At 40.5% G+C, this 26874-nt stretch overlaps 2 protein-coding genes across 2 annotated transcripts in view; one reads left to right on the forward strand and one right to left on the reverse strand.

Moving 5' to 3' along the window:
• LOC114785596 (zinc finger protein 420-like) overlaps positions 1-21734 on the forward strand; it is a 33383-nt gene extending 11649 nt beyond the window's left edge. Inside the window, exons 4-8 of the mRNA XM_028971980.1 lie at positions 2524-2617; positions 9991-9996; positions 11417-12707; positions 18066-18176; positions 19899-21734. Coding sequence (XP_028827813.1) covers positions 2524-2617; positions 9991-9996; positions 11417-12707; positions 18066-18176; positions 19899-20455 — 2059 coding nt within the window. The 3' untranslated portion in view covers positions 20456-21734. The remainder of the gene's footprint in view (positions 1-2523; positions 2618-9990; positions 9997-11416; positions 12708-18065; positions 18177-19898) is intronic.
• LOC114785464 (zinc finger protein 493-like) overlaps positions 1-26874 on the reverse strand; it is a 478845-nt gene that overhangs the window by 165792 nt on the left and 286179 nt on the right. The gene's annotated exons all lie outside the window — the stretch shown is intronic.

Consider the following 26874-nt stretch of genomic DNA (forward strand, 5'->3'; position numbering starts at 1 on the left):
GAATATAAAGCATGTTTACAGTTATTTCACCTTTTTTTGTTAAGTACATAACTCAACATGTGTTCATTCATAGTTTTGATGCCTTCAGTGAGAATCTACCAACATAAATGGTAATGAATATAAAGAAAACACATTGAATGAGAAGGTTTGGATCACATTAGGGCCTATGTTTATGTTTGAACTGAGCATATAAAGACAATTTGAACCTTTTCTCTTTGCAGAATGTCTTAAATTACTTGGGCTGGGCAGATAAAATAGATATTTTAAGCTGAACTCTGCTATTATTTTAAAGTGCATGCGGTTAGTGAAAATGATGTGATATTGTGAAAGTGCCGCAGCACAGAACACATGACGATGGGATGGGTGTTTTGGAATTTACATTAAATTGAAGCAGCAAATTGTGATTCTATACTGTCATTTCACACTGCTGATAAATAAACAACATGTAGAACATACTTTTAATAGGCAAAAGTCATTTTTTGCAACTGACCCTATGTGATTACATTGCATTCATTTGTACAAATGTACAAACAACATTAATAAAATCTATATATTATCTTTACATATTAAATATAAAATTATATAATGTATTTTAATATGTATCATTTTATTTGATTACTCACAGCTTCTAGTTTTACTTGGGAGTTCTGAAATTGACGAATCTGCTGCCGTGTGACGAATCTGCTTCTGTTTACATCTGCAGGAAAACCAAGTAAAACACAAAGAAGTGCACGCGCGAGTCACCCTGCTGACGTAAATGATCCGATTTTAGAGTTTTTATGATTTTGGGTATTGGTAAGTAATTTTATTCCACATAAAATGTAATAAAATGTAGAAACGCGTGTTATTTGTACTGTTTAAAGTGGCGGTCTGGTGAAGGACCGGGCTGATTTAAACTCGTTCTACACACAGACTGGTCAGACTTCAAAATGTTCTTCTGACACTTTTTATTGTTTTTTAAAAAGCTTAAATGTAAGTAGTTTGTGTCCAGCGGGCTGGTGAACAGGTTTAACAGCAACAGATACAGTTATGCTAAAGTAGTTTCACGTTAGCAGCTAAATGCTCATTCAGGCCTATGTCTGGGATAATTCACTTTTAATGTGAAGACTTTTTCTTCACTGTTCTTTATCCGACACATTTCCAACATCACCAATCACATTTAAATAAGAAAACACTCTGCTGTGATTGTCTGTAAAAGACTGCAGCAGCTCACATGAGCTACAAGCCTTTTTATGTGAATAGAGAGAAGCTGGAGTTGGTTGTGCTCGCTGTAAAATTAGCTGCAACTGAGGAATCTCCTGGGAATCATTTATAAAGGTGACTGTGTGTTTTTATGTAATATCAATTATTATTGGTGATAAGATGATTGTTGAAATAATCTTCTGCTTCATTCCAAGGTCCCAAGATGGATCACAGTCTGTCTCTGTTACCTGCTGATCTGAGGAGTGTAGACCAGAGCAGCACACATGTTAAACCAGAAATATCACCAGATACCATCACATCTCTGAACTGCGGTAAAATACTGGAACCAACAGGAATTGATGTGAAGAAAGAGTCGGATGATGAAGAATTTTCAGGTGAGTGGATTCAAAAAAATTGGAGGGGCTATGCCAAAGATTGGCATCTCCTCCTTGGCCAGCAGGAATTTGAGTGACCGCTCGGTTCCCCGGAACTACTGATGGGAAGTTTGGCTCTTTACAGAGTGCCTCATATTGTCAGATATGAATGCCTTGTTTGTTGATTAATCACGTTTGCCAAGTAAGGCACTCCGTAAAGAGCCCTACCACCGCGAGATACGCATGCACAGCAATAACAGCCATTTGTGATCATGTATGGAATCATCCCACATGACAGAATTGTGCCCGAAGTCCATCCAAATCCTCAAGCAGCGTAAACGTAAAACAAAAAAATTCGGCCCCATCTATGTTGTCAAAATTCCAACCTCCTATTTTACGTATCAGCATTGTATTTTTGTTTAAGATTAGGAAAGTTTTATTTAAATTTTTTTTTTGCACAAATCTGATTCCATTTGGCTTGAATGCCACTAAAAGCCTGTTCAGTGTATTCTTTGTTTGATTGCATGACCAAGACTTGGTCTTGAATGAGTGGCTCACGCTAGTTTGCTTCTTAGATCGATTTTTAATGTGTCTTTGACTCTACATGGACGTCACTTATTTTCCCCTTTGTCTTGTGTGCGGAGTCCTGCCCTATTAGGTAACATTTACATGGGGCTGAAGCAGCCAAAATTTATTAGAACGCTTTGCCCACATATGGATATTGGTACATATGATATATGATATTTTACAATGTACTCAATTTTATTTGTTTGATCTCTCTAGTCATGACTTATGATTTGTCTGGTCACGTTTAATTACGTCTTTGATTGCTTTAAATTGTTTTTACAGAACATGAATCCAACTTCACTGATCAAAGGTGTAAAGAGGAAACTGACGAGAAGTTGCACCAGTTCAACAAGTATGACGACAGTTTAAGACAACTGAAGATCCATGAAACACGACAGAGAAACTATTCTATAGAGAAGCCGTACCAGTGTGAAGAGTGTGGGAAGAGTTTTACACAACCTTCAGACCTTAAAAGACACAAGAGGACCCATACTGCAAATATCTACCAGTGCACTCTTTGCTCTAAATGGTTTAGAACATTAGATCAACTCAAACATCACCAACATTTACATACTGAAGAGAAGGAATTGAAGAAATCCGATATCATCACACCTGTGGATTGTGTTGAAACAGTGGAAGTAACAGTGAATGATGAGAAGCAGGACTTGGATGATGTGATTCATTCAGGTGAGTAGAATAAAATTTAAGCATTTCAGATAGTGATTTTTGGCACAGTGGCACCTCATCTTGGCGGTTGCGGATTTGAACTGGCAACCTTCTGATTAGGGCTGCTACAATTTTTTTATAATAATAATAATTTTAAGAATTGATTAATAGGGCAATCAGATAAAAAGAATATAAAAACAAGGCATTCATTTCCAACCCTTTATTTTAAAACAGAACTAAAATCTTTAGAAAGTGCACAAACATCTAGCTTTTATAATAATAATAAATTATAAATGAACTAACACAAAAAACATACATTACATTTACAGCATTTATCAGATGCCCTTATCCAGAGCGACTTACAATCAGTAGTTACAGGGACAGTCCCCCCCTGGAGCAATTTAGGGTTAAGTGTCTTGCTCAGGGACACAATGGTAGTAAGTGGGATTTGAACCTGGGTCTTCTGGTTCATGGGCGAGTGTGTTACCCACTAGGCTACATACACATACGTGTACACATACACGTATGTGTATGTATGTGTATGTATGTGTATACACGTACGTATACACATATGTATACTTATGCCAAATATAAAGAATAAAGTGCCACCTGAGCTGCCAGAACAAAAAGAATAAAGAATAAAACAAATCAGAAAATTTAACACACACACACACTCTCTCTCTCTCTCTCTCTCTCGTTGCCTTTGTTCAGACACTTTGCAAAAATGAAAAATGTGAGCATGTCCACATGCTCCTGGCTCAGGCTCGCTCTTTTCTTAGAGGCTATGTTGCCTGCTGTAGAAAACAGCTGCTCAGATGGTGTTGATATGGCAGGGATGCAGAACCCTCCAGTACTGGTCCCTCCATCTCTGAAGGTAAAAGGAAGACACTCATCTAGATTCTTCTCTGTCTTGGCCCCTCGTAGTGGAATGAACTTCCCCTTGACCTCAAAACAGCTCAGTCACTGAGTACTTTCAAACGGAAGCTCAAGACCTTCCTCTTTAGAGAATATTTAGATGAACTTGTAACCTTCTTATTGTCTGACTTCTGTATAGAAACTACAACAGAGTGAATAAAAAGATTGTATTCATAGTTGGGGGTCCTAATGAACCATAACTAATCACTTCATCGATGGTAACTTGAAAGCACATTGTAAGTTGCTCTGGGTAAGGGCGTCTGCCAAATTCCTTAAATGTAAGTAAGAAGTGAAGTGATTCTTGTCCTGTTTAATACTGTAGCCAAAGACTGACTTGGATACAATCACTCAATATCAAGTAGGCCTGCAACAATGAATCGATAAAAATTGATTACTAAAAGAGTTGGCAACAAATTTCCTAATCGAGACATTTGATTATTAAAAAAAATAATAATAATATTTGAGCGCGTAGCGGGGTGAACACACTCGGTCTCTCTCACGCACAGATGCAAGCTGAATTTTGCGCCTCATAGACAGCGCGGAGCAAAAAAAACAAAAAACGAGCGGAGGTAGAGGACTGATACATCTGAGAAATCTGCGCGGAAATATGCAAAAGCGACATGGCACGGCACGGGAGCACCACGGCAATGATCTGGCACCTGAAACGCGTGTTTGATGAGGAGGAAGGGAGTTCAGCAGCAGGGGAAGTCACTACAGAATCCTACTTTTGTTCCGTTTTGAAGTGAGGAACGTAATGTCCCTGGTGCTGGTGTTTAACTCACCATGGAGGAGAACTAGACGGGGACTTACAGCTCTGGATAAAGGCGTCTGATAAATGCTGTAAATGTAAACGTTTACCCGTCATCCAGCTTGACAAGCATGACAAGTTAATAACAGTAGTAAAGCAGGGGTGCTATTGTTACTTTGCATTAAAAGACTAAAGACACGTTTTTATTCACAAGCCTTTTTTGGACCATTCATTTTTTCAATCTGTTGTCATGTATAGCTACACTGCAAAAAATATATTTTCTCACATAGTAATTTTGTCTCGTTTCCAGTCCAAATATCTAAAAAAAATCAAGATTACTAGACAAGAAAAATGGCATGAGAAAATTAAGTGATGCTTAAAACTTCTGTTTGAGATTATATCTCATTAAGATTAGTTTTCTTACCCCATTGGCAGATAATTTTGCTTGTTTTAAGCAATCACTTAATTTTTATATGTTTTTTCAGAAAACAAGACAATTTCTTATGCTATTTCATGTGTCTAGTGAATGTATCTCGATTTAAGATTTTTTTGATATTTGGACTGAAAACAGGAAAAGTTTAGAAAAGCATTTTTTGCAGTGTATATTCTGTGCTTTGTCCCATATAGGTTATTATTGACAAATATATTTGTGTGTGTTGTACTTTTTAATATAATTTTTAAAGTTATTTTATAGCACTTGGTCATCTTAAGATGACCAAGGAGCAACATGTTTGTGCACTTTCTAAAGATTTTGGTTCTGTTTTTGAATAAAGGGTTGGAAATGAATGCTTTTCTGTTTTTTTTTTGTTTTTTTTAATTCTACGATTAATAAAAAAAAAAAAAAGAATAGACTGATTAATGGATTATTAAAATAATCGTTAGTTGTAGCCCTAATGTCAAGTCAAGTCTGCTTTATTGTCAATTCTGCCACATGTACAGGACATACAGAGAATTGAAATTGCGTTACTCTCAGACCCATGGTGCTTACAAGTAACATTAAATACAAACAGAAACATTAAATACAAAGGTATAAATAAAAATTTTAAAACATAATATACAAATAAGGGCACATGGTGGAGGGTGCAAAACCATGTAAACAATGTGACCATTTGTAGTGCAACAGAGCTTGTAAGAGTAAAAGTGACAAAGTGAGGTACTTGGCAAACCAATGCTGCACAGAGTGACTGGTGCACGGTCAGTTTGTGTGTGTGTTTGTGTTAGAGTTCAGAAAGTTTGTGGAGCAGAAGAGGGGAGTGAGGGGAGTGGTGGCAGAGCCTGGAGAGAGTTGAGCTTCCTGACAGCCTGATGGGTGAAGCTGTCCTTCAGTCTGCTGGTCCTGGCCTGGAGACTCCGCAGTCTCCTCCCTGATGGCAGCAGACTGAAGAAAGTTTGCATTGGGTGGGTGGGATCTAGGTCTGCAACAACGAATTGATAAAAATCGATTACTAAAATAGTTGGCAACTAATTTCCTAATCGATTCGTTATGTCGTGCGACGCGGAGATGTTTGATTATTAAAAAAAAAAGAAAAAATTATTTGAGCTGGAGTGGAGTGAACACACTCGGTCTCTCTCGCGCACAGATGCTAGCAGAGTTTGGCGCCTCATAGACAGCGCGGAGCAAAAATAAAAAAAAAAACAAGCGGAGGTAGAGGACAGATACATGGCGGAGGCAGAGAAATCTGCGCGAAAATATGCAAAAGCGACATGGCACGGCACGGGAGCACCACGCCAATGATCCAGCACCTGAAACGCAAACATGTTGGGATGTTTGAGGAGGAAGAAGGGAGTTCAGCAGCAGGGTAACTCGCTACAGAATCCTACTTTTGTTCCATTTTGAAGCGAGGAACGTAATGTCCCTGGTGCTGGTGTTTAACTCACCATGGAGGAGAACTAGATGGGGACGTACAGCGCCACCTACAGGTGTGGAGGGGGGATGAAACAGCATTCGGACTGTTCTCTGCGTCTCCGCGTGGACGACGGAGGGTGGTACTAGCCTAGTGGGTAACGCACTCGCCTATTGTGTCCCTGAGCAAGACACTTAACCCTAAGTTGCTCCAGGGGGACTGTCCCTGTAACTACTGATTGTCGTTCTGGATAAGGGCGTCTGATAAATGCTGTAAATGTAAATGTTTACCCGTCATCCAGCTTGACAAGCATGACAAGTTAGCGTTAGCGCATTAATAACAGTAGTAAAGCAGGGGTGCTGTAGTTACTTTGCATTAAAAAACTAAAGACATGTTTTTATTCACTAGCCTTTTTTGGACCGTTCATTTTTCAATCTGATGTATAGGTACACTGCAAAAAAAGCTTTTCTTACCTAGTAGTTTTGTCTCGTTTCCAGTCCAAATATCTAAAAAATCTTAAATCAAGATTACTAGACAAGAAAAATGGCATGAGAAAATTAAGTGATGCTTAACTTCTGTTTGAGATTATATCTCATTAAGATTAGTTTTCTTACCCCATTGGCAGATAATTTTGCTTGTTTTAAACAAACAATCACTTAATTTTGAGATGTTTTATCAGAAAACAAGACATAATTTCTTATGCTATTTCATGTGTCTAGTAAATGTATCTTGATTTAAGATTTTTTAGGGATTTGGACTGAAATCAGGACAAAACTAAATTAGAAAAGCATTTTTTGCAGTGTGTGTTTGCGTCAGTGTGAGTGTTTGTGAGTGTGTGCATCTGCAGTGTAGTGTAGAGAACAAGTTCTGACATTCAAACAAATCCTGTTAAATTTTCTGATTTGTATTGTTCTTTATTTTTAAATTATTTATCGTTCTGGCAGCTCAGGTGGCACTTTATTTAAAAAAAAAAAAAAGTCTATATTTGGCAGATGTAAAGCATACATGTATGTTTTTTGTGTTAGTCAATTTTTATTTTATTATTATTATAACAGCTCAGGGAGCAACATGTTTGTGCACTTTCTAAACAAGTAGCACCGATGTTATAATTTTTAAAAATTCATATTCTTACAATGATTAAATCCTCGCTTAGGACCGGCCACATGCCAAGTTCATTCAAGGTAGCAGCCATCAGACCTCAGATTGGGTCTACTGTACATTGAGCGCATTAAGTACAGTAGAGACACTCTTGTTTCTATTAGTATACCATGCACTTACAATTTGTAGATTTTAACTGCTTAAAATCCCAGCTGGCTGAGTGAGATCTGCACGCCTCTGCCTAGCATCCTGCTCGCCAACGTCCAGTCACTGTTGAACAAGCTCGATGACCTCAGGGTAAAGTTCCTGAGAGACGTCCGGGACTGCAACCTCCTTTGCTTTACCAAGATATGGCTGAACCAAGTGGCGCCAGACCACGCCATCCAATCGGTGCCACTGAGGTGCCACTGAGCAAAGCACCGACCCCACACACTGCTCACCGGGCGCCTGTCACACCTTAAAAAGACATTGGACCACTGTTACACAACAATTAAGGACTGTTACAAGGCACAATCTTGTCCGCCATTCTGACCACGCCACCATCTTCCTAATGCCTAAATACAAACAAAGGCTCAAACAGGAAGGTTTCGGTGGGAGATGGCACGCTGGACGGACAAATCGTGACTCACTGGATGACGCAGACTGGGAAATGTTCCGTAACAGTTCTGAAAACATCAACGAGTTTAAGGAAGCGGTTTCGAGTTTCACTGGGAAACTAACGGAAAATACCATTCAGAAAACGATCGGCAGAACGTTTCCTAATCAGAAGCTGTGGGTGGATAAAACCGTCCGCGACGCTTAAAAATCTCACCCCGCAATCTATAACACGGGGATTGCTTCCAGGTACATCATCATTTCTTCACTGGACACACTCGACCCGCTACAGTTTGCCTACCATCCCAACTGATGTACAGACATCGCCATCTCACATGTCCTCCACACAACACTCACCCACCTGGACATTCGGAAGGGAAATTGTTAAAATGCTTTTCATTGTCTACAGTTCAGCATTTAACACAATAATCCCTTCCACACTCACCACCAAGCTGGAGCACCTGGGACTCAGCTCATCTCTCTGTCAGTGGATCTCCAACTTCCTAACTGGGAGACCACAGGCAGTAAGGATGGGCGGACATGTCTCAGCCACCATCACCCTCAGTACTGAGACCCCCCCCAGGGCTGTGTTTTGAGCCCCCTGCTGTACTCCCTGTACACCTACGACTGTACAGCCACTACAAACTCCACCACCATCATCGAGTTTGCTGACGACCGTCATGGTGGGCCTGATCTCTGACGAGACGGCCTATGTGGAGGAGGCTAGAAATCTGGTGAACTGGTGCCAGAGGAACAATCTCCACCTGAACATCAGCAAGACAAAGGAGTTAGTAGTGGATTTTAGTACCAAGCAGGAGAGGACCTACCAGACCCCTGTCATCAACAGGAGCCCAGTGGAGAGAGTGGGCAGCTTCCTATACCTCGGTGTTAACATCACGCAGAACCTGTCATGGTCCTGTCACATCAACACCGTGGTAAAAAAGGCCCGGCAGCGTGTTCGCCGCCTCAGACGCCTCAGAGACTTTAAACTGCCCTCCAAGGTGCTCAGAAACTTCTACTCCTGCACCATAGAGAGCATCCTGACTGGAAACATCTCAGGGAAACATCTTTTCCCTCTTTCGAAAACAGCACCATGCAGGACAGGCGAGCCCTACAGAGGGTGGTTCGATCAGCTGAACGCACCATCTGTACCAAGCTCCCTGACCTTCAACCAACCTACAGCAAGCGGTGCTGGACCAGGGCCGGGAAGATAGTGAAAGCCATGTGTCCAAGAGACCTGAACCGGGTCTCAAAACCGAAATAAAAGTCTTTAGGAAATAAGAAACTAAAAGACACAAGAAAGAAGAAATATACTTATAAATCTAGTGTAACCATTTAACTCCGGCACAATAGCTTGCGTAGTATAGACCCAGCTCCCAACCCAACTTTGTGAATAGATTAACGGCAATATTTTTTTTATCGCCCGATAAGAGTCTCACGTTAACTCAGCACGTTAACGCCGATAACGGCCCACCACTAATTTCATTATAGTAACATTATTGCTCTGGATAAGCCGTCTGCCAAATGCCATAAATTTAATGTGTTTTATAGATGCAGAAACAGAGGCTAACCTTTTGCAATTACAAAAGTCTGAGGTGTGTGTAAAAAAAAAAAAAAAAAAAGCTTTAAAGACTTGCAATGCGCACAGTGCATGCTGGTACAGTCATGTGGGTTTTGTCTGGTTTAGGCTTTTAAAAAGCTGTACTTGTTGGGCTCAGGTCTACTCGCCTCTCTCTGACTGCAGTTTTGTGTGTGTGTTCCTCTCCCCCCTGGAAGAGGAACAAAGGTTCCTCTTTGTTAACTGTTGGGCGTGTTTGAGCTCCTCTGGACCACTGCTTCCTTTAGGCTGTTCTGATGTTGGTTAGCTGTGCTGAGTCTGCTGTTGTCTTGTACATGTTAGCTTACTGTAAATTAAAGCACCGTCTGTACGTTTTGTTTGGTTGTGTGTCTAACATCAGACCTCCTCTTCTCCACATCTTTGTTAAGTTTCTTTAACCCCTAGGGGGACGTGACAAATTGGGGCTCCTGGTTATTTTGTCCTGGTTCTGTGTTTGTGGTCAGCTCCCCGAGTTTTTGTTGGTGTGGAATGAGTTGTGGGGTACACTGGTGGGAATTGTTGATCCGGTAAGTTAGTTTGTCTCTTGAGGTCTTTGCTGTGGCAGTGCCCTCGCTGCAGAGCACCACGTTTGTTATTTTAGCCCCCCTCTTTTTTTTTTTTAAGTTCAATGTTGCCTTCAAAATCTGTACCCTCCCACGTTTGTTTTTCTTCAGGATGGGGATTCATTTGTGTTCACAATCACAGGTGTGGGTCTAGTGAAGAATAAGTTTATTTTTGTCTTCATTATGAGCTGATAGGCTGTAATTGTCATTTTCTCTGTATCTTTGTCATAGATGTTAAACCAGAAAAATCATCAGATTCAATCGCATCTCTGATCGGTGGTAAAATACTGGAACCAACAGGAATTATTGTGAAGAAGGAGTTGGATGATGAAGAATATTCAGGTGAGTGGAGTTCTGTTTATTATTTTCTGGAACTGGTAATTTTTTCCATATGAACAGCAAAAGTTTGCCTCGATTCACAGCATTGTTATTCAATGTTGACTCTGCCGCATGGTCCTGACAATAAGCTCATCCACTAACGGGTTTTAGAGAAAAGCATTGTTGTGTATACTGGGCCTAAGAAAGGAGTGGGACTTGAATTATTTTTAAGTTTCCTTTCAACCCAGGGGAATTCCTAGTTTTCACAATTGCTCTCTGAAAGGTAATAAAAAGGTTTAATGATCTAATGATCTTGAGTGCCAACCTGCATGTCTGCTGATGACAGATGTGGGATCTTAGAGCATACAGTGACAGTGCTCACCTGTAGTGAAAAGGTATCCCAAATGATCTGATACTTAGAGCAATCATGGTACTGTTTAATTTCATTTGTGCAAACATTGTGTCTTCCCCACAGTGGTGGCATGGCAGGTAAGGAAGTAAACTCGCAACTGAAGATTTGCAAGTTCAAAGCCTGAACTGCCAAGGTAGCATTGAGGTATCATTAAGTAAGGTACCATGCCCACACACTGCTCACTGGGCAGCTTTCATACTAAGTGTGGTGGGTTAAATACAGAGGACACATTTAGTTGTTTCTCAGTATGGAGTGCTGCTGTGTATCACAATGACAAAAATGCTTTCATTTTCAGTATCCAATTTATTATTTACCAATTGGTAAAAAAAAAAAAAAACCTTGCTTAAAAAGTCATGTAATTTCACGGATCAAGTTCAAGTGTCTTTAAATGTTTGATTTTACAGCTCAAGAAAGCAAATACGCTGATCAAAGGTGTAAAGAGGAAACTGAAGAAAAGCTGCACCAGTTCAACAAGTATGACAACAGTTTAAGACGAGTGAAGATCCTTCAAACACCACAGAGAAATTATCCTAAAAAGAAACTTTACCAGTGTGAAGAGTGTGGAAAGAATTTTGCAGGAGCATCACACCTTAAAATTCACAAGAGGACACATACTGGAGAAGAGCCCTACCAGTGTATACAATGTGGGAAAAGTTTTACACGAGCATCATACCTTAAAAACCACAAGAGGACACATACTGTAGAAAAGCCCTACCAGTGTGTACAATGTGGGAAGAGTTTTACACGAGCATCACTGCTTAGAAGACACAAGAGGACACATACTGGAGAGAAGCCCTACCACTGTGTACAATGTGGGAAAAGTTTTACACAAGCATCATACCTTATTATACATAAGAGGACACATACTGGAGAAAAGCTCTACCAGTGTGCGCAATGTGGCATGAGTTGTTTACATGCATCACACCTTAAAATTCACAAGAGGACACATACTGGAGAGAAGCCCTACCAGTGTGTACAATGTGGGAAGAGTTTTACACGAGCATCACACCTTAAAATTCACAAGATAACACATACTGGAGAAAAGCCCTACCAGTGTTTACAATGTGGGAAAAGTTTTACACGAGCATCAAACCTTAAAATTCACAAGATAACACATACTGGAGAAAAGCCCTACCAGTGTTTACAATGTGGGAAAAGTTTTACACGAGCATCATACCTTACAAACCACAAGAGGACACATACTGTAGAAAAGCCCTACCAATGTGTGCAATGTGGGAAGAGTTTTGCACGAGCATCAAACCTTATTATACATAATAGGACACATACTGGAGAAAAGCCCTACCAGTGTGTACAATGTGGGACGGGTTTTTCACAAGCATCACACCTTAAAATTCACAACAGAACACATACTGGAGAGAAGCCCTACCAATGTGTGCAATGTGGGAAAAGTTTTACACGAGCATCAAACCTTATTATACATAAGAGGACACATACTGGAGAAAAGCCCTACCAGTGTGTGCAATGTGGCATGAGTTGTTTACATGCATCACACCTTAACATTCACAAGAGGACACATACTGGAGAGAAGCCCTACCAGTGTGTACAATGTGGGAAGAGTTTTACGCAAGCATCAAACCTTAAAAGACACAAGTGGACACATACTGCAAATACCTACCAGTGCCCTCTTTGCTCTAAATACTTTAGAACATTAGATCAACTCAAACATCATCAACATTTACATATTGAAGAAAAGGCCGACAAGCGTACAGAGAAGAAATCAGATATCATCACACCTGTGGATTGTGTTGAAACAGTGGAAGTAACAGTGAAGGATGAGAAGCAGGACTTGGATGATGTGATTCATTCAGGTGAGTGAAATAAAATGTAAGCATTTCAGATAGTGAGTGAATTTTTGCTCAGTGGCACTTCAGCTTGGTGGTTGCAGATTTGAACTGGCAACCTCCTGATTAGGGATGCATCTAACAATTTTTTTTAAGGCTTTTCTTAGAGGCTGTGTTGCCTGCTGCAGAAAACAGCTGCTCAGATGGTGTTGATGTGGCAGGGATGCAGAAGTAAGAAGTGAAGTGATTGTCTTTGTGAAATACTGAAATCAACATATCTCTCCTCTTTAATAGACAAGAACAAAAATAATCCCAGATTCCTGTTTAATACTGTAGCCAAACTAACCTGGAATAAGACCGACATGGGTACTATCTCTCAATATCATCATAGTAGCAATGGTTTTTTGAACATCTTTATTGCTAATCTTCAAATAGCAGAGCACCAATTAGAACGCTTCAACCTTCTTAATTAAACAAATTCTATTGTTAAATCAGTGTACTTGCGTATTAGATCCACTTCCTACAAGTTTCCTTAAACAAGTAGCACCGATGTTATAATAATTTTTTTTTCATTCCTATCCTTACAATGATTAAATCGTTGCTTAGCACTGGCCACATACCAAGTTCGTTCAAGGTATCAGTCATGAGACCCCAGATTAATGCAGTCAGCATTTGAATTACAGACTAATTCGTTTAAACTCTCCTAGGGTTTCTTTTCTTTTTTTTTTGTGCAGAAAGGTCAAGTGTGGGGCTGTCAACTGTAGGGTCTTTTAAAGCCCATTGAGACATGCTGTATGTTATTAAGGGCTATGTAAGAAATATATATCACTTCATGTTCCTCCATCTTAAGGGTGGGGGTGAAGTTGCTGTGAGCTGCTGCTGCTGCTGCATTTGGAACAGCTGCCTCTGGTTACTCCAGCTCAAAACGGTCAAAGAAGTGGTTCAGCTCCTCTGCCATTGAGGCATCACCTTCAGCAGGTCCATGACTCAGCCTGTAGTTGGTGAGGTGCTGGACCCCCTCCCAAACCTGCCTGCTTTTGTTGCTGTCCAGTGACATCAATCCTCCTCCTGTAACCCTCTTAACCTTCCTGATGCTTCTCTTAATTTACATTTACGGCATTTATCAGATGCCCTTATCCACAGCAACTTACAATAAGTAGTTACAGGGACAGTCCCCCTGGAGCAACTTAACCCTAAGTGTCTTGCTCAGGGACCCAATGGTAGTAAGTGGGATTTGAACCTAGGTCTTCTGGTTAATAGGCGAGTGTATAGGGTGGCACCATCCCCACACAATGCTCCCTGGGCACCTATCATGACTGCTCACAAAGGGTGATGGTTAAATAACAACAACCACATTTAAGTTTATATAGCCCAAAATCACATCACAGTATGTCTCAATGGGCTTTGACAGGCCCTACAGTTGACACGCCCCCACACTTGACCCTGCTGCACACAAAAAAAAAACTCTAGGAGAAACAAAAAAAGAAACTAAGAAACCTTGGGAATGGGTTATACAGAGAGGAACCCCCTTCCAGGGTAGACTGAGCCTGCAGGTGGTGTCAGTGCAGAGTTTGTGACTGGCCAATAAGAGAAAAATCCGTGTCCATTATGATGCTACTGGTCCATTTGAAAATCCTTGAAACTTTAGTTGTTACGGTGGTGGTGGCTGTGGTGACCATCTGGTTCATTTCATGCTAAATCCTCATTTAGCAGTTGCCAGGAACCAGGATTTATCTGGTGGTCTTTTCACTGGAGCTTGCCAGTATAGAGTGTAGTGTTTGTCAAATGTGATGCACAGCACAGCACACGGTGCACACAGTGAAATTTGTCCTCTGCATTTAACCCATCACCCTGAGTGAGCAGTGGGCAGCCATGACAGGCGCCCGGGGAGCAGTGTGTGGGGACCTTGGCGGATCGGGATTCCAACCGGCAACCTTCTGACCTTCTGATTCTTAACCGCGACGCCACCACTGTCTGTATGCTTGATTCAGTATCTAGAAGAAAACAAACAGAAGCAGCGGCAGATGGTGGCATCGTACGACTGGTACTGAAATATGTGGTAATAGTGGTATATTGGTGCTACAGTGGCCCGGTACCCTAACTAGGACAGCCTCAACTAGGGTGAATTTAACACTTTCTGTGCTTAACAGGGGGACTGTGTGATAAAGTGGACTTAATAATTGACGCTTTGTCTGGAACTTTACCAGAGTGAACAGATTTGTTTTTACTTTAGATTTAAACACTGAGACTGTGTCTGAGTCCTGAACACTGACCGGTAAGCCGTTCCACAACTGCGGAGCTCTGTAGGAGAAGGATCTGCTCCCACCTGTGATCTGTACTTTGGGTACCAGTAGTAATCACAGGGGTGTGGCTGGTCATAAAAGAACTAAAAGTTCACTCAGGTACTGTGGGTCGAGACCATTTAGAGCTTTATATGTCAAAAGTAGGATTATGTAGTCAATCCTAAATTTGATGGGTAGCCAGTGCAGTGATTTGGGGTGCAGCATTATGAACTAGTTGGAATTTACTCATGGACCTTGTAGAGCCGGCTTCTTCTGTGGGCCCTGGGATTCAGGTTGTTCTGTGGTCCTTTTCTTGAAGGAGGTTCCTGCCTTATTAAAGGCCCATTTGGGATATCCACAGGTTTCAAGGGCCGTCTTCAGATGCCTGTCTTCCTTAGTTCTGGCTTCTGTGGTGGTGGGTATCTTCTCTGCTCTATGGTACAGAGTCCTGATTACGCCTAGTTTGTGTTGTAGTGAGTGATGTTCAGCTTTCTATCAGTCCCAACAATAACCGCACAATCCAGCAAGGCTAGACTGTTATTATTGCAGTCCTCCCTGGTGAATTGTATGTCCATTGAGTTAATGTGATCTGTGAAGGCCTGTACTTCCTGGCTTTTGATCTTCTCCCAGGTGTCATCCACATACCTGAACCAGTGGGTTGGTGTCGTCCCTGGGAAGGAGTTGAGCGCTTTCTCCTCCACTTCTTCCATGTGCAGGTTGGCAACAATAGGTGATACTGGAGAGCCCATGGCACAGCCATGTCTCTGTCTGTAAAAGTCGCTCTTGTATGTGAAGTACGTGGAGCTCAAGCACAAGTCCAGGAGCAGGCAGATATGGTCTGTGTTGAGGTTGCTTCTAGCGGTGAGGGTGCAGTGGTGGGGATGCTGGTGAAGAGTGATGTGACATCAAAGGATACCATGGTTTCATCTGTATCCAGTTTCAGCTCCCTGACCTTAGAGGAAAACTCTTCTGAATTGTGGATGTGATGTTCTGTGTGTCCAACCAAAGGTGCCAGAATTGTGCCCAGGTTTCTAGCAATGTTATAAATGACGGAGTTGATGCTGAGGATGATGGGCCTGAGCAAGACACACAACCCTGAGTCTCTCCAGGGGTGCTGTCCCTGTAACTTCTGATTGTAAGTCTCTCTGGATAAGGTTGTCTGATAAATGCTGTAAATGTCTTGCAGCTGAATGAAGCCAGGTTTCCATGAACACCAACATGCAGCTGTCCTTGATCATGCAGTTTGTTGCAACCTGTAGCCTCAATTAATCCATCTTGTTGACAATGGATCTGGCATTTGCGAGGATGAGGCTTTGAAGCGGTGGTATGTGCGGCTGTTTCCACAGCCTAGCTAGTTTGCCGGCCCTACAGCCTCGCTTTTGCTTTCTCTGCCGCCATCTTGGGACGGGACCATATACCAAGTACCGTATGCCAAGCATAAGAAACAGAAGATAACCGTTCTCCTTATGATGACTTAACCAGACAAATTTCAGATCTGACCGTCTGAGCTGCCGCTCTATGAAAGGCGAAGCAGAATGGCCAAAAGCTCTCTTTACACCTATCGCCATTTCTAACCACTGCAGGACCATAGACAGGCTAGGGGAACTCATATAAATGTCAAATAATCTAACAATTTGAAATTTTCATGACAGGGGACCTATGTTAGACTAATTGGTAACTTTCTTATAGTCTGACTTTGGTAAGAAAAGTATAACCAAGTGAATAAAATGACTGTATTCATGGTTTGAGTCCTAGTGAACCAGTACTGATTATTTCATTATGGTATAATGACAGCTTGTAAAGACATACCATAATAGACTGGTAGCTGTAATTACAGCAAAAGGTGGTTCTACAAAGTATTGACTCAGGAGGCTGAATAATTACACACACCCCACTTTTCAGTTATTTATTTGTAAAAAATATTTGGAATCCTGTATGATTTTCATTCTACTTCTCAAGTGTAAGAGATAAGAGGTAAGATTGCATTAGTCACGGCTGAAAGTGGATAGAAACAAAGGTAATAACAGCAAAAAATAAATATGTATAGGTATTTATCTACACAATGTACCATCGATATCTACAATTGGTAACTACCGTGGTGTATTTGATGTGTGTGTTTACGTGCCAGTGTGTGTTTATCTGTGTGTGTGTGTGTGTGGCCAACTGTGAGGTCTTGGTTGTACACCACTTTGTATTGTCTTTCACATGGAATTCCAATAAAATAGATTCATGTTTGTGGCTGTAATGTGGCCGAATACTTTTGCAACCCACTGTAAAAGAATGGACAGGTGATGCGTGGATGGATGCTGAGGCAGTGAAACGGAGGCTAGCTTTGGGCAATTTCAATAGCAAAGTCTGACCCTGGAAAAATGACGTTAAAAAAGTTTTAATGACTTGTAATGTGCACAGTGCACACTGGTACAGTCATGTGGGTTTTGTCTGGTTCAGGCTTTTAAAAAGCTGCACTTGTTGGGCTCAGGTCTACTCGCCTCTCTCTGACTGCAGTTTTGTGTGTGTTTATGGTTCCTCTTTGTTAACTGTTGGGCGTGTTTGAGCTCCTCTGGACCACTGCTTCCTTTAGGCTGTTCTGATGTTGGTTAGCTGTGCTGAGTCTGCTGTTGTCTTGTACATGTTAGCTTACTGTAAATCAAAACACCGTTTGAAGACCTCCTCTTCTCCACATTCTTGTTAAGTTTCTTAAACCCCTAGACTTTGGCACCTTTGGGCTCCTGGTTCTGTGTTTATGGTCAGCTCCCCGTGTTTGCACATTTGTTGGTGTGGAACTAGTTGTGGAGTACACTGGCGGGAATTGTAGATCCTGTAAGTTAGTTTGTCTTTTGGGGACTTTGCTCTGGCAGTGCCCTCGTTGCAGAGCACCACGTTTGCTATTTTACCCTGCTTTTTTTTTTTTTTTTTTTTTTTAGTTCAATGTTTCCTTCTAAATCCGTACCCTCCCACGTTTGTTTTTCTTCAGGATGGTGATTCATTTGTGTTCACAATCACAGGTGTGGGTCTAGTGAAAGTGAAGGATAATAAACTTATTTTTGTCTTCATTATGAGCTGATTGGCTGTAATTGTCATGTTCTCTGTATCTTTGTCATAGATATTAAACCAGAAAAATCATCAGATTCAATCGCATCTCTGATCGGTGGTAAAATACTGGAACCAACAGGAATTCCTATGAAGAAGGGGTTGGATGATGAAGAATATTCAGGTGAGTGGTGTTCTGTTTCATATAAAGAACTGTATTGAAACACATCAGGCTTTTTACTATCAGGGAACCATGAATGACACTAACTACAAATGTGGCAGACATGACCATTAGCAGTAATGATGCTCTGTTCAGTTTAGTTCACAGATCTTTTTTGTCCCTGAGGGCCAATTTATAAGTGGAGCAGATCACACATACAATAACTGTTACATTAGACACAACATATGACACACAATAGCAAATTTCTGTATATTGTACTATAAACAATGATTAAATAACCTTACATAACAGAAACAGCAAGGTGCATAATTTAAAAAGTGAAAAAATGAGAACTTCAAATCTGAGTAGATTTGAGTTGGGGGTGGGGGTTGGGTGAGTGTGAGGTGATAGTGGTTGATTTGGAGGGATGTCAGGACAGCTTTGGGGACAAAGGTGACCTTCCTCCTCTGTGTCTTCCAGTCGGAGGAATCACAGCCAGTGTTTGGTAGGGAGCAACTCAAAGGCTGAGTGAGGGGTCTCTAATAATCTTGAGTGCAAACCTGCATGTCTGCTGGTCACAGAAGTGGGATCTCACAGGCAGTCCAATAATCTTAGAGCACACAGTGACAGTGCTCTGTATCCGGTTTCTGGTGGAATGGAACCAGCAGATGATTGAGAATGATATGACACTCTCGTAGTTAAAAGTCAGTAAAATGTCTTTTCTGACTCCAAAGAAATTAAGCTTCCTGAGGAGGTTTTGCTGCTGATGACACTTTCTGAGAATCTCCTCTGTGTTGGAGGAGAACTTCAGCAAGGTCCTTCCCATCCAGGGAATTCTTAGTTTGCACAACTGCTCTCTGAAAGGTCATAAAAAAGTTTAATTAAATAAATAAATAGTTTATATTCATGCACTTCCAGACTTCTTCAAACTTTGTCTTCAAGTGGCATTAGATTAATAAACTGATCAACTTTGAGATATAATGCATTTAAAGATCTTTTTTTCTATTTTTTCATAATTACTACTGTTTATTTAGTGTGTTTATGCATTTTATTGTCTTGTCTTATTGTTCTTTTAGTCACAGGGTACATCTTGTGTGGCAGTGAAATCCACTGAACTAATTTTATCAACACCTTATTTATGTATTTATTTATAAGACTATTTTTGAGAATGAATGAACCTGATATAAGCAAGTACACCCAAAATGATATATATATTATAGATCATCTGAACTATCCCCCATTTTTGGTATCTTTCCAAGAGTTAGATTAGATTTGTGAAAATAATTTGGCACACCTGTAGTCAAAAGGTATCCCAAATGATCTGATACTTAGAGCAATCATGGTACTATTTAATTTCATTTGTGCAAACATTGTTTCTTGTGCTTCCCCACAGTGGTGGCATGGCAGGTAAGGAAGTAAACTCGCAACCGAAGGTTTGCAAGTTCAAAGCCTGAACTGCCAAGGTGGCATTGAGGTATCATTAAGCAAGGTACCCTGCCCACACACTGCTCCCTGGGCATCTTTCATGGCTACACACTAAGTGTGATGGTTTAAATGCAGAGGACACATTTACTTGTTTGACCATATGCAGTGCTGCTGTGTATCACAATGACAAAAACGCTTTCATTTTCAACAACCAATTTATTATTCACCAATTGTGTGTAAAAAAAAAAAAAAAACTTGCTTAAAATGTCATTTAATTTCATGGATCAAGTTCAAGTGTCTTTAAATTGTTTGATATTGCAGATCAGGAAAGCAAATTTGCTGATCAAAGGTGTAAAGAGGAAACTGAAGAAAAGCTGCACCAGTTCAACAAGTATGACAACAGTTTAAGACGAGTGAAGATCCATCAAACACCTCAGAGAAATTATTCTAAAGAGAAGCTTTACCAGTGTGAAGAATGTGGGAAGGATTTTTCAGAAGCATCATACCTTATAATACACAAGAGGACACATACTGGAGAAAAGCCCTATGAGTGTGTACAATGTGGGAAGAGTTTTACACAAGCAGGATCCCTTAAAAGACACATGAGGACACATACAGGAGAAAAGCCCTTCCAGTGTGTTCAATGTGGGAAGAGTTTTACACGAGCATCAAACCTTACAAAACACAAGAGGACACATACAGCAAACCTTTACCAGTGTACTCTTCGCTGTAAATACTTAACAACATTGGGTCAACTCAAGTGTAATCAACGTGAACATACTGATGAAAAGCTCTTCAAGTGTATAGCAGTTGTTGAACTGAAGAAATCAGATATAGTTGCACCTGTACATTATGGTAAAATACTGGAATCGATGTGAAGGAAGAGTTGGATGATTAAATCTGTTCAGGTGAGTGGAGTACTAAAGTTTGAAGGGGCTTGTAGTGATCTGGATATCAGTGTGAGCGGTGTGTATCAAGCATCTTAAACTCGGCTCCTTTAAAGGAACACAAAAACGCACTCAGTGAACAGAGAGCAGCACGTGTCCCTAATGTTAACGATTAGTACTTAGGCTCGCGTTGGAATAAACCTTCCACCTAAACTCGATTAAAAAACACCTCCCTCCTGTCACTCCCAAATTTAGTATTTAACCCGATTTATCCACTTTTCTATAAACCAGCGTGGCAGGAGAGACTTACCTCTGGTAGAGTAAAAAAGGTCTTACAGGAGCATGCATGCGCACACACCGGGAACTACATGGTAGGAGACATAAAACCATAAATAATATTATACATTTTACAAAAAGAAACCAAAGACACCAGGAATGGCATGTTTTGGTAATATTCAAACACATAACCTGCTACACCATCAACTGATACACAATCCTACACCATACGTACTGTCTGACATGGAATGACACTCCTATACCACCTGTACAGATACAAAAAGATTTGTGTTGTATCTGAATTTCCCCATTCAGTTAGAAAACTATCCGCTAAGCAGATTTGAAAAATAAGGACGGTTGATCAGACCTCCCACCCTTCAAGAACATAAAGGTCTACACCCCCACAACATCTGGTATCTTACAATACCGACTGATAAAGTGCAAGTTGGTTACATTACACTAAAGTTTGTGTCGGAAAGCACCTGGTACATGTGTATTCCAGCCTCACACATTCATCTTGTCACGTTTCCAACCTCTAGACGGGTGGTAGTAGCTAGTGGGTAACACACTCGCCTATGAACCAGAAGACCCAGGTTCAAATCCCACTTACTACCATTGTGTCCCTGAGCAAGACACTTAACCCTAAGTTGCTCCAGGGGGACTGTCCCTGTAACTACTGATTGTAAATTGCTCTGGATAAGGGCGTCTGATAAATGCTGTAAATAAATAATAAATTATCACCTGGTCTTACTGATGTCAGCCCACCCTGACTCATTAAAGATATCATTAAAGATATATTACCTAGCTCCCTGCATTCAGACATTGATTAATAGTAGTCTTACCTCCGGCATTGTTCCAGCTTACTGCAAACAGGCTTTAGTTCAACCAATGATCAAGAAACCTCATCTAGACACCTCTACTCTTTTATACCAATTTCTAAACCACTATTTATTTCAAAGCTCCTGGAAACAACAGTCCTGTCCCAGCTTCAGTTCATTTGGATAACCATAAGCTCCTTAAACTTTTATAGTCAGGTTTTAAAGGCCTCCATAGCATGGAGACTGCCTTGTTGGAAGTTTATAAGGTTTATGGGCAGCGGTGGCCTAGCGGTTAAGGAAGCAGCCTCGTAATCATAAGGTTGCTGGTTCGAATCCCGATCCGCCAAGGTGCCACTGAGGTGCCACTGAGCAAAGCGCCGTCCCTCCACACACTGCTCCCTGTGAATCACTGCTCACTAAGAAGGATGGGTTAAATGCAGAGGACATATTTCACTGTATGCACCGTATGCTGTGTTGCTGTTTTTCACAATGACAATCACTTCACTTTAATGATCTTTAATGATAGCTGCTGATTCTGGTGATTATGCCCTTCTCATACTATTGGACTTAACAGCAGCATTTGATACAGCCGACCATAGTATATTAATTTCCTGACTGGAGCATTGTGTGGGTATTAAAGGGACTACACTAGATTGGTTTAGATCCTACCTCTATGGCAGAAGTTTTTAGTTTTAGCATTGGTACATCGTCCTAGACACCTGTTCAATATGGGATGCCCCAGGGCTCTGTACTTGGCCCTTTGCTGTTTTCTTTGTATACACTCCCACTAGAAACCATTTTAAGAAGACATTTCATTAAATTCTTATGCAGCAGATATGCAAATCTACCTGCCCCTAAAACAGACACATGCCAGCTTTTTAAAATAATTAATTGACTGCCTGGATGACATCAAAGAATGGATGGCTTAGAACTTTTTTTATTTTAATCAAAGCAAAACAGAGGTTTTATTTTTAAGCCCTAAATTGCCCTAAATTGGACCTTGGTTCCCTAGTCCTTAGTATGGAACCTGGGTGTAATCATGGATGGTGGGTTTAAAATGGACAAGCAGATAGGTTCTGTAGTCAAGTCAAGTTTTTATCTGAGACTTTTAGCTAAAGCCATTTTTTAAATTTTAATGGTTTTGAGAAGGCCGTCCATGTTTTTTAGATTTTTTAAGGCCTTGTTTATTTTCAGCCAACTCTTACATCCTTAAGATATAGGAGCAATGCCCACCTCCACATCCGCCGATCTTCCCTAAGCAGAAAGGTGACAGAGTTCGCAGTTGCTGCGCCCCGCCTGTGGAACCAGCTACAACTTTACATTAAATTTGTCCCTACAACCTCTGCTTTTAAATAAAGGCATAAACCCATCTACTGGGAGTGCAGAATTATTAGGCAAGTTGTATTTTTGAGGAATAATTTTATTATTAAACAACAACCATGTTCTCAATGAACCCAAAAAACTCATTAATATTAAAGCTGAATGTTTTTGGAAGTAGTTTTTAGTTTGTTTTTATTTTGAGCTTTTTTAGGGGGTTATCTGTGTGTGCAGGTGACTATTACTGTGCATAATTATTAGGCAAAAAACAAATATATACCCATTTAAAATTTTTTTTTTTTACCAGTGAAACCAATATAACATCTCTACATTCACAAAAATAAATTCATTCAAAAACAAAACAAAAACAAATCAGCGACCAATATAGCCACCTTTCTTTGTAATGACACTCAAAAGCCTGCCATCCATGGATTCTGTCAGTGTTTTGATCTGTTCACATCAACATTGCGTGCAGCAGCAACCACAGCCTCCCAGACACTGTTCAGAGAGGTGTACTGTTTGTTTTCCCTCCTTCTAAATCTCACATTTGATGATGGACCACAGGTTCTCAATGGGGTTCAGATCAGGTGAACAAGGAGGCCATGTCATTAGTTTTTCTTTTTTTATACCCTTTCTTGCCAGCCACGCTGTGGAGTACTTGGACGCGTGTGATGGTGCATTGTCCTGCATGAAAATCATGTTTTTCTTGAAGGATGCAGACTTCTTCCTGTACCACTGCTTGAAGAAGGTGTCTTAGGGAGAAACTGGCAGTAGGACTGGGAGTTGAGCTTGACTCATTAGACCACACCCGTTCTCATTACAGAGATGCACATCACCTAATATGCTTAATTGGTAGTAGGCTTTCGAGCCTATACAGCTTGGAGTAACACAACATGCATGAAGAGGATGATGTGGACAAAATACTCATTTGCCTAATAATTCTGCACTCCCTGTTTACTCTTTAGCTCAGCAAAGCTAAATGTTGTGAAGCTGTGGTGGTGATTAAATCATTCTGTGCCCCCATTGCCCATGGCTACAGTGCGCATTACACTGGCCAACGGTCAGACCCACAGGTTCGAGGATCCCGCTTTAGCGCTGGACTTTGAGAAGAAAGTGAAAAAGGTGGTGGTTCCAGACTCCATCTAGCTAGCTAATTAGCTAACGTGCCATTGTTTCTGGTAACATCGCGGAATTTATGTTCCCGATGTTGTACTAAAACTTTCTCACAAGGTGAGCTTTATATTCTTTTAAGAAGATCTGATTATGTGCTCTAACCCTCCTACTGACCCTCCTACTGAGGGTTAGTGTAATTTGTTATTAAGGGTTAACTTTAATATATTTATTTTTGTGCACGGTTATTGGATTTCCAATTTGTCACTCTTCATTAGGAACGTCTTGTAGTGATGGGTAGTTGGTTACTTGCCCCATCCAATGACGTGCCAAGAAGATAGTGTGTTATGGGGTGGGTGGCGCGCCTCCAGTTTTGGGAGAGGCTTCTGCTAGGTTGGGTGGGGTGGGGTCTTCACTTCCCACTTTATTGCAGAGTTCTACTTTGACACAACATTTTTTTTTTTTTTTTTTTTTTATTTATGACCAGGGCTAGGGGCAACATTTTATTTACTAGTCTCAATTGTAGGGGGCTCAACAATCCTATAAAAGTAGTAAGATCTTTCATTATCTTCATCATGTAGGTGCCCATGTAATATTTTTACAAGAAACACATCTCAAAACCCTCAGACCATGTCAGACTTAAGAAGGGCTGAATCAATCAAACCTACCACTCTTCATTTTCAGGGAAAGCAAGAGGAGTAGCAATACTACTGCATAAAACTGTCCCTTTTGTACATACAAGTGTAGTATCTGACCCTAATGGGAGATTCGTGATTGTTACGGGCCAAATTCATAATATTTCTGTGGCTCTAATTAATATATATGCCCCCAATTACGACGATGAGGGTTTCTTCAAACGTCTCTTTTCATTGATTCCTGATTTGTCTACACATTATCTAATATTGGGGGGTGACTTCAATTGCTGGCTTAATCCCCACTTGGACCGCTCTTCTTCTGCAGTTTGTGCTCCTTCTAGGTCGGCTAAGGTTATTTTATCTTTTATGAAGAATATGCTGTTTCTGATGCCTGGCGCTTCCTTTTTTTCTCAAGTTCACCATACCTTTACACGTATTGATCTTTTTTTTGATGGATAATAGATTATTTTTATCCATATCCGACTGTAAATATGAAGCCATTGCCTTATCAGACCATGCATCAATCTCAATTAATATGTATTTCAAGAAAATTAATTACACTAGAGCACCATGGCGGCTTAATACTCTGCTTCTTTTGAATGAAGAGTTTAATAAGTTCATTTAAAAACAGATTGACTTATTTATTAGCTTCAATAAAACCCCCGATATATCAGCGTCTCTGTTGTGGGAAACCCTGAAGGCTTATATAAGGGGGGAGATTATCTCTTACTTAGGCTATGAGAAAAATCTTAGAAAGCGAAAACAGACTGAGTTGTTGCAGCATATTTCTCATTTAGATAATGAAAACACCACCAATCAATCCCCAGACTTATACAAGGAGCATCTCTCTGTGCAAGCAGAGTATGACACTCTTATGAGCCATCAAGCTACAGAAATGATACTTCAATCCAGAGCTAACTATTATGGACATGGAGAGAAGGCCAGCAAGTTATTGGCACACCAGATACGTCGAACAGCAGCATCCCGTCAAATACTGAAGATTCAAACAGTCTCCCTGGAAATCAACAAAGCCTTTAAGGAATTTTATGTGTCTCTTTACTCCTCTGATTTTACATCTTCTCCTGCTGGGTTTGATAATTTTTTTGACAAACTGCATATTCCCTCCATAGACACATCCATTGCTGATGATTTAGAGAAGCCAATCACCATTGCAGAACTTAGATCGGCACTGATGTCTCAGCAAAGTGGAAAATGTCCTGGACCTGATGGATTTCCTTGTGAATTCTATAGAAAGTTCTGGGATAAACTGGCTCCATTATTGCTAGACATGTATAATGAATCGTTTGACTATGGCTGCCTTCCTCTAACCCTTTCACAAGCCACCATCTCACTGCTTTTCACTGTTCGTCCTACCACTGTCTGTTTAATAGAATTTATAACACTCTGGATCCCTCACCTCAGGAGGTCCTCATATCACTTGATGCTGAAAAGGCTTTTGATAGAGTGGAATGGCCCTATCTTTTTCATACACTGGGAAGGTTTGGCTTTAAAACAAACTTCATTTCATGGATTAAGATACTTTACTCCTCACCGCAAGCATCTGTTAGAACAAATAATACTCAATCTGAATATTTCCCCCTCTATCGTTCGACTAGACAGGGTTGCCCCTTAAGCCCTTTATTATTTGCGCTTGCAGTTGAACCTCTTTCAATTGCACTTAGGTCTAACACTCAGATTATTGGAATTGTTAGGAATGGGCGGTAGGTGAGAGTGTCCCTTTATGCAGATGACCTCTTGTTATATATCTCTAATTTACCGGTTTCAATCCCTGCTGCTCTTACTACTCTTCAATCATTCTCTGAGATTTCTGGTTATAAATTGAATTTGAATAAAAGTGAATTATTTCCCATTAGTACTGCTGCTAGGAATTACCCTATTTATAGCTTACCATTCAAAATTGCCCATCATAATTTTACATTTTTTGGTGTTTGTGTCTCATCTAAATTTGAAGATCTTTTAAAGGCTAATTTTGTTTCCTTGCTGTCTAAGGTTCAAGAGGATTGTGAGCGGTGGGTGGTCCATTCTTAATCTGTCCCTGTGTTAATATGGTGAAAATGAATATTTTACCATGTTTTTCTTACCTATTTCAATTCATACCAATATTTCTACCTCGGACATTTTTTCAGAAAGTTGACTCTGTGATTTCTGAGCTTATCTGGAACAAGAAAGTTCCAATACTTGGTGGGTTAGCCTTACCACATTTTAGGTTTTATTATTGGCATCTAATATTAGG

Source organism: Denticeps clupeoides, chromosome 3, assembly GCF_900700375.1.
Source record: "Denticeps clupeoides chromosome 3, fDenClu1.1, whole genome shotgun sequence".
Taxonomy (NCBI): Eukaryota; Metazoa; Chordata; class Actinopteri; order Clupeiformes; family Denticipitidae; genus Denticeps; species Denticeps clupeoides.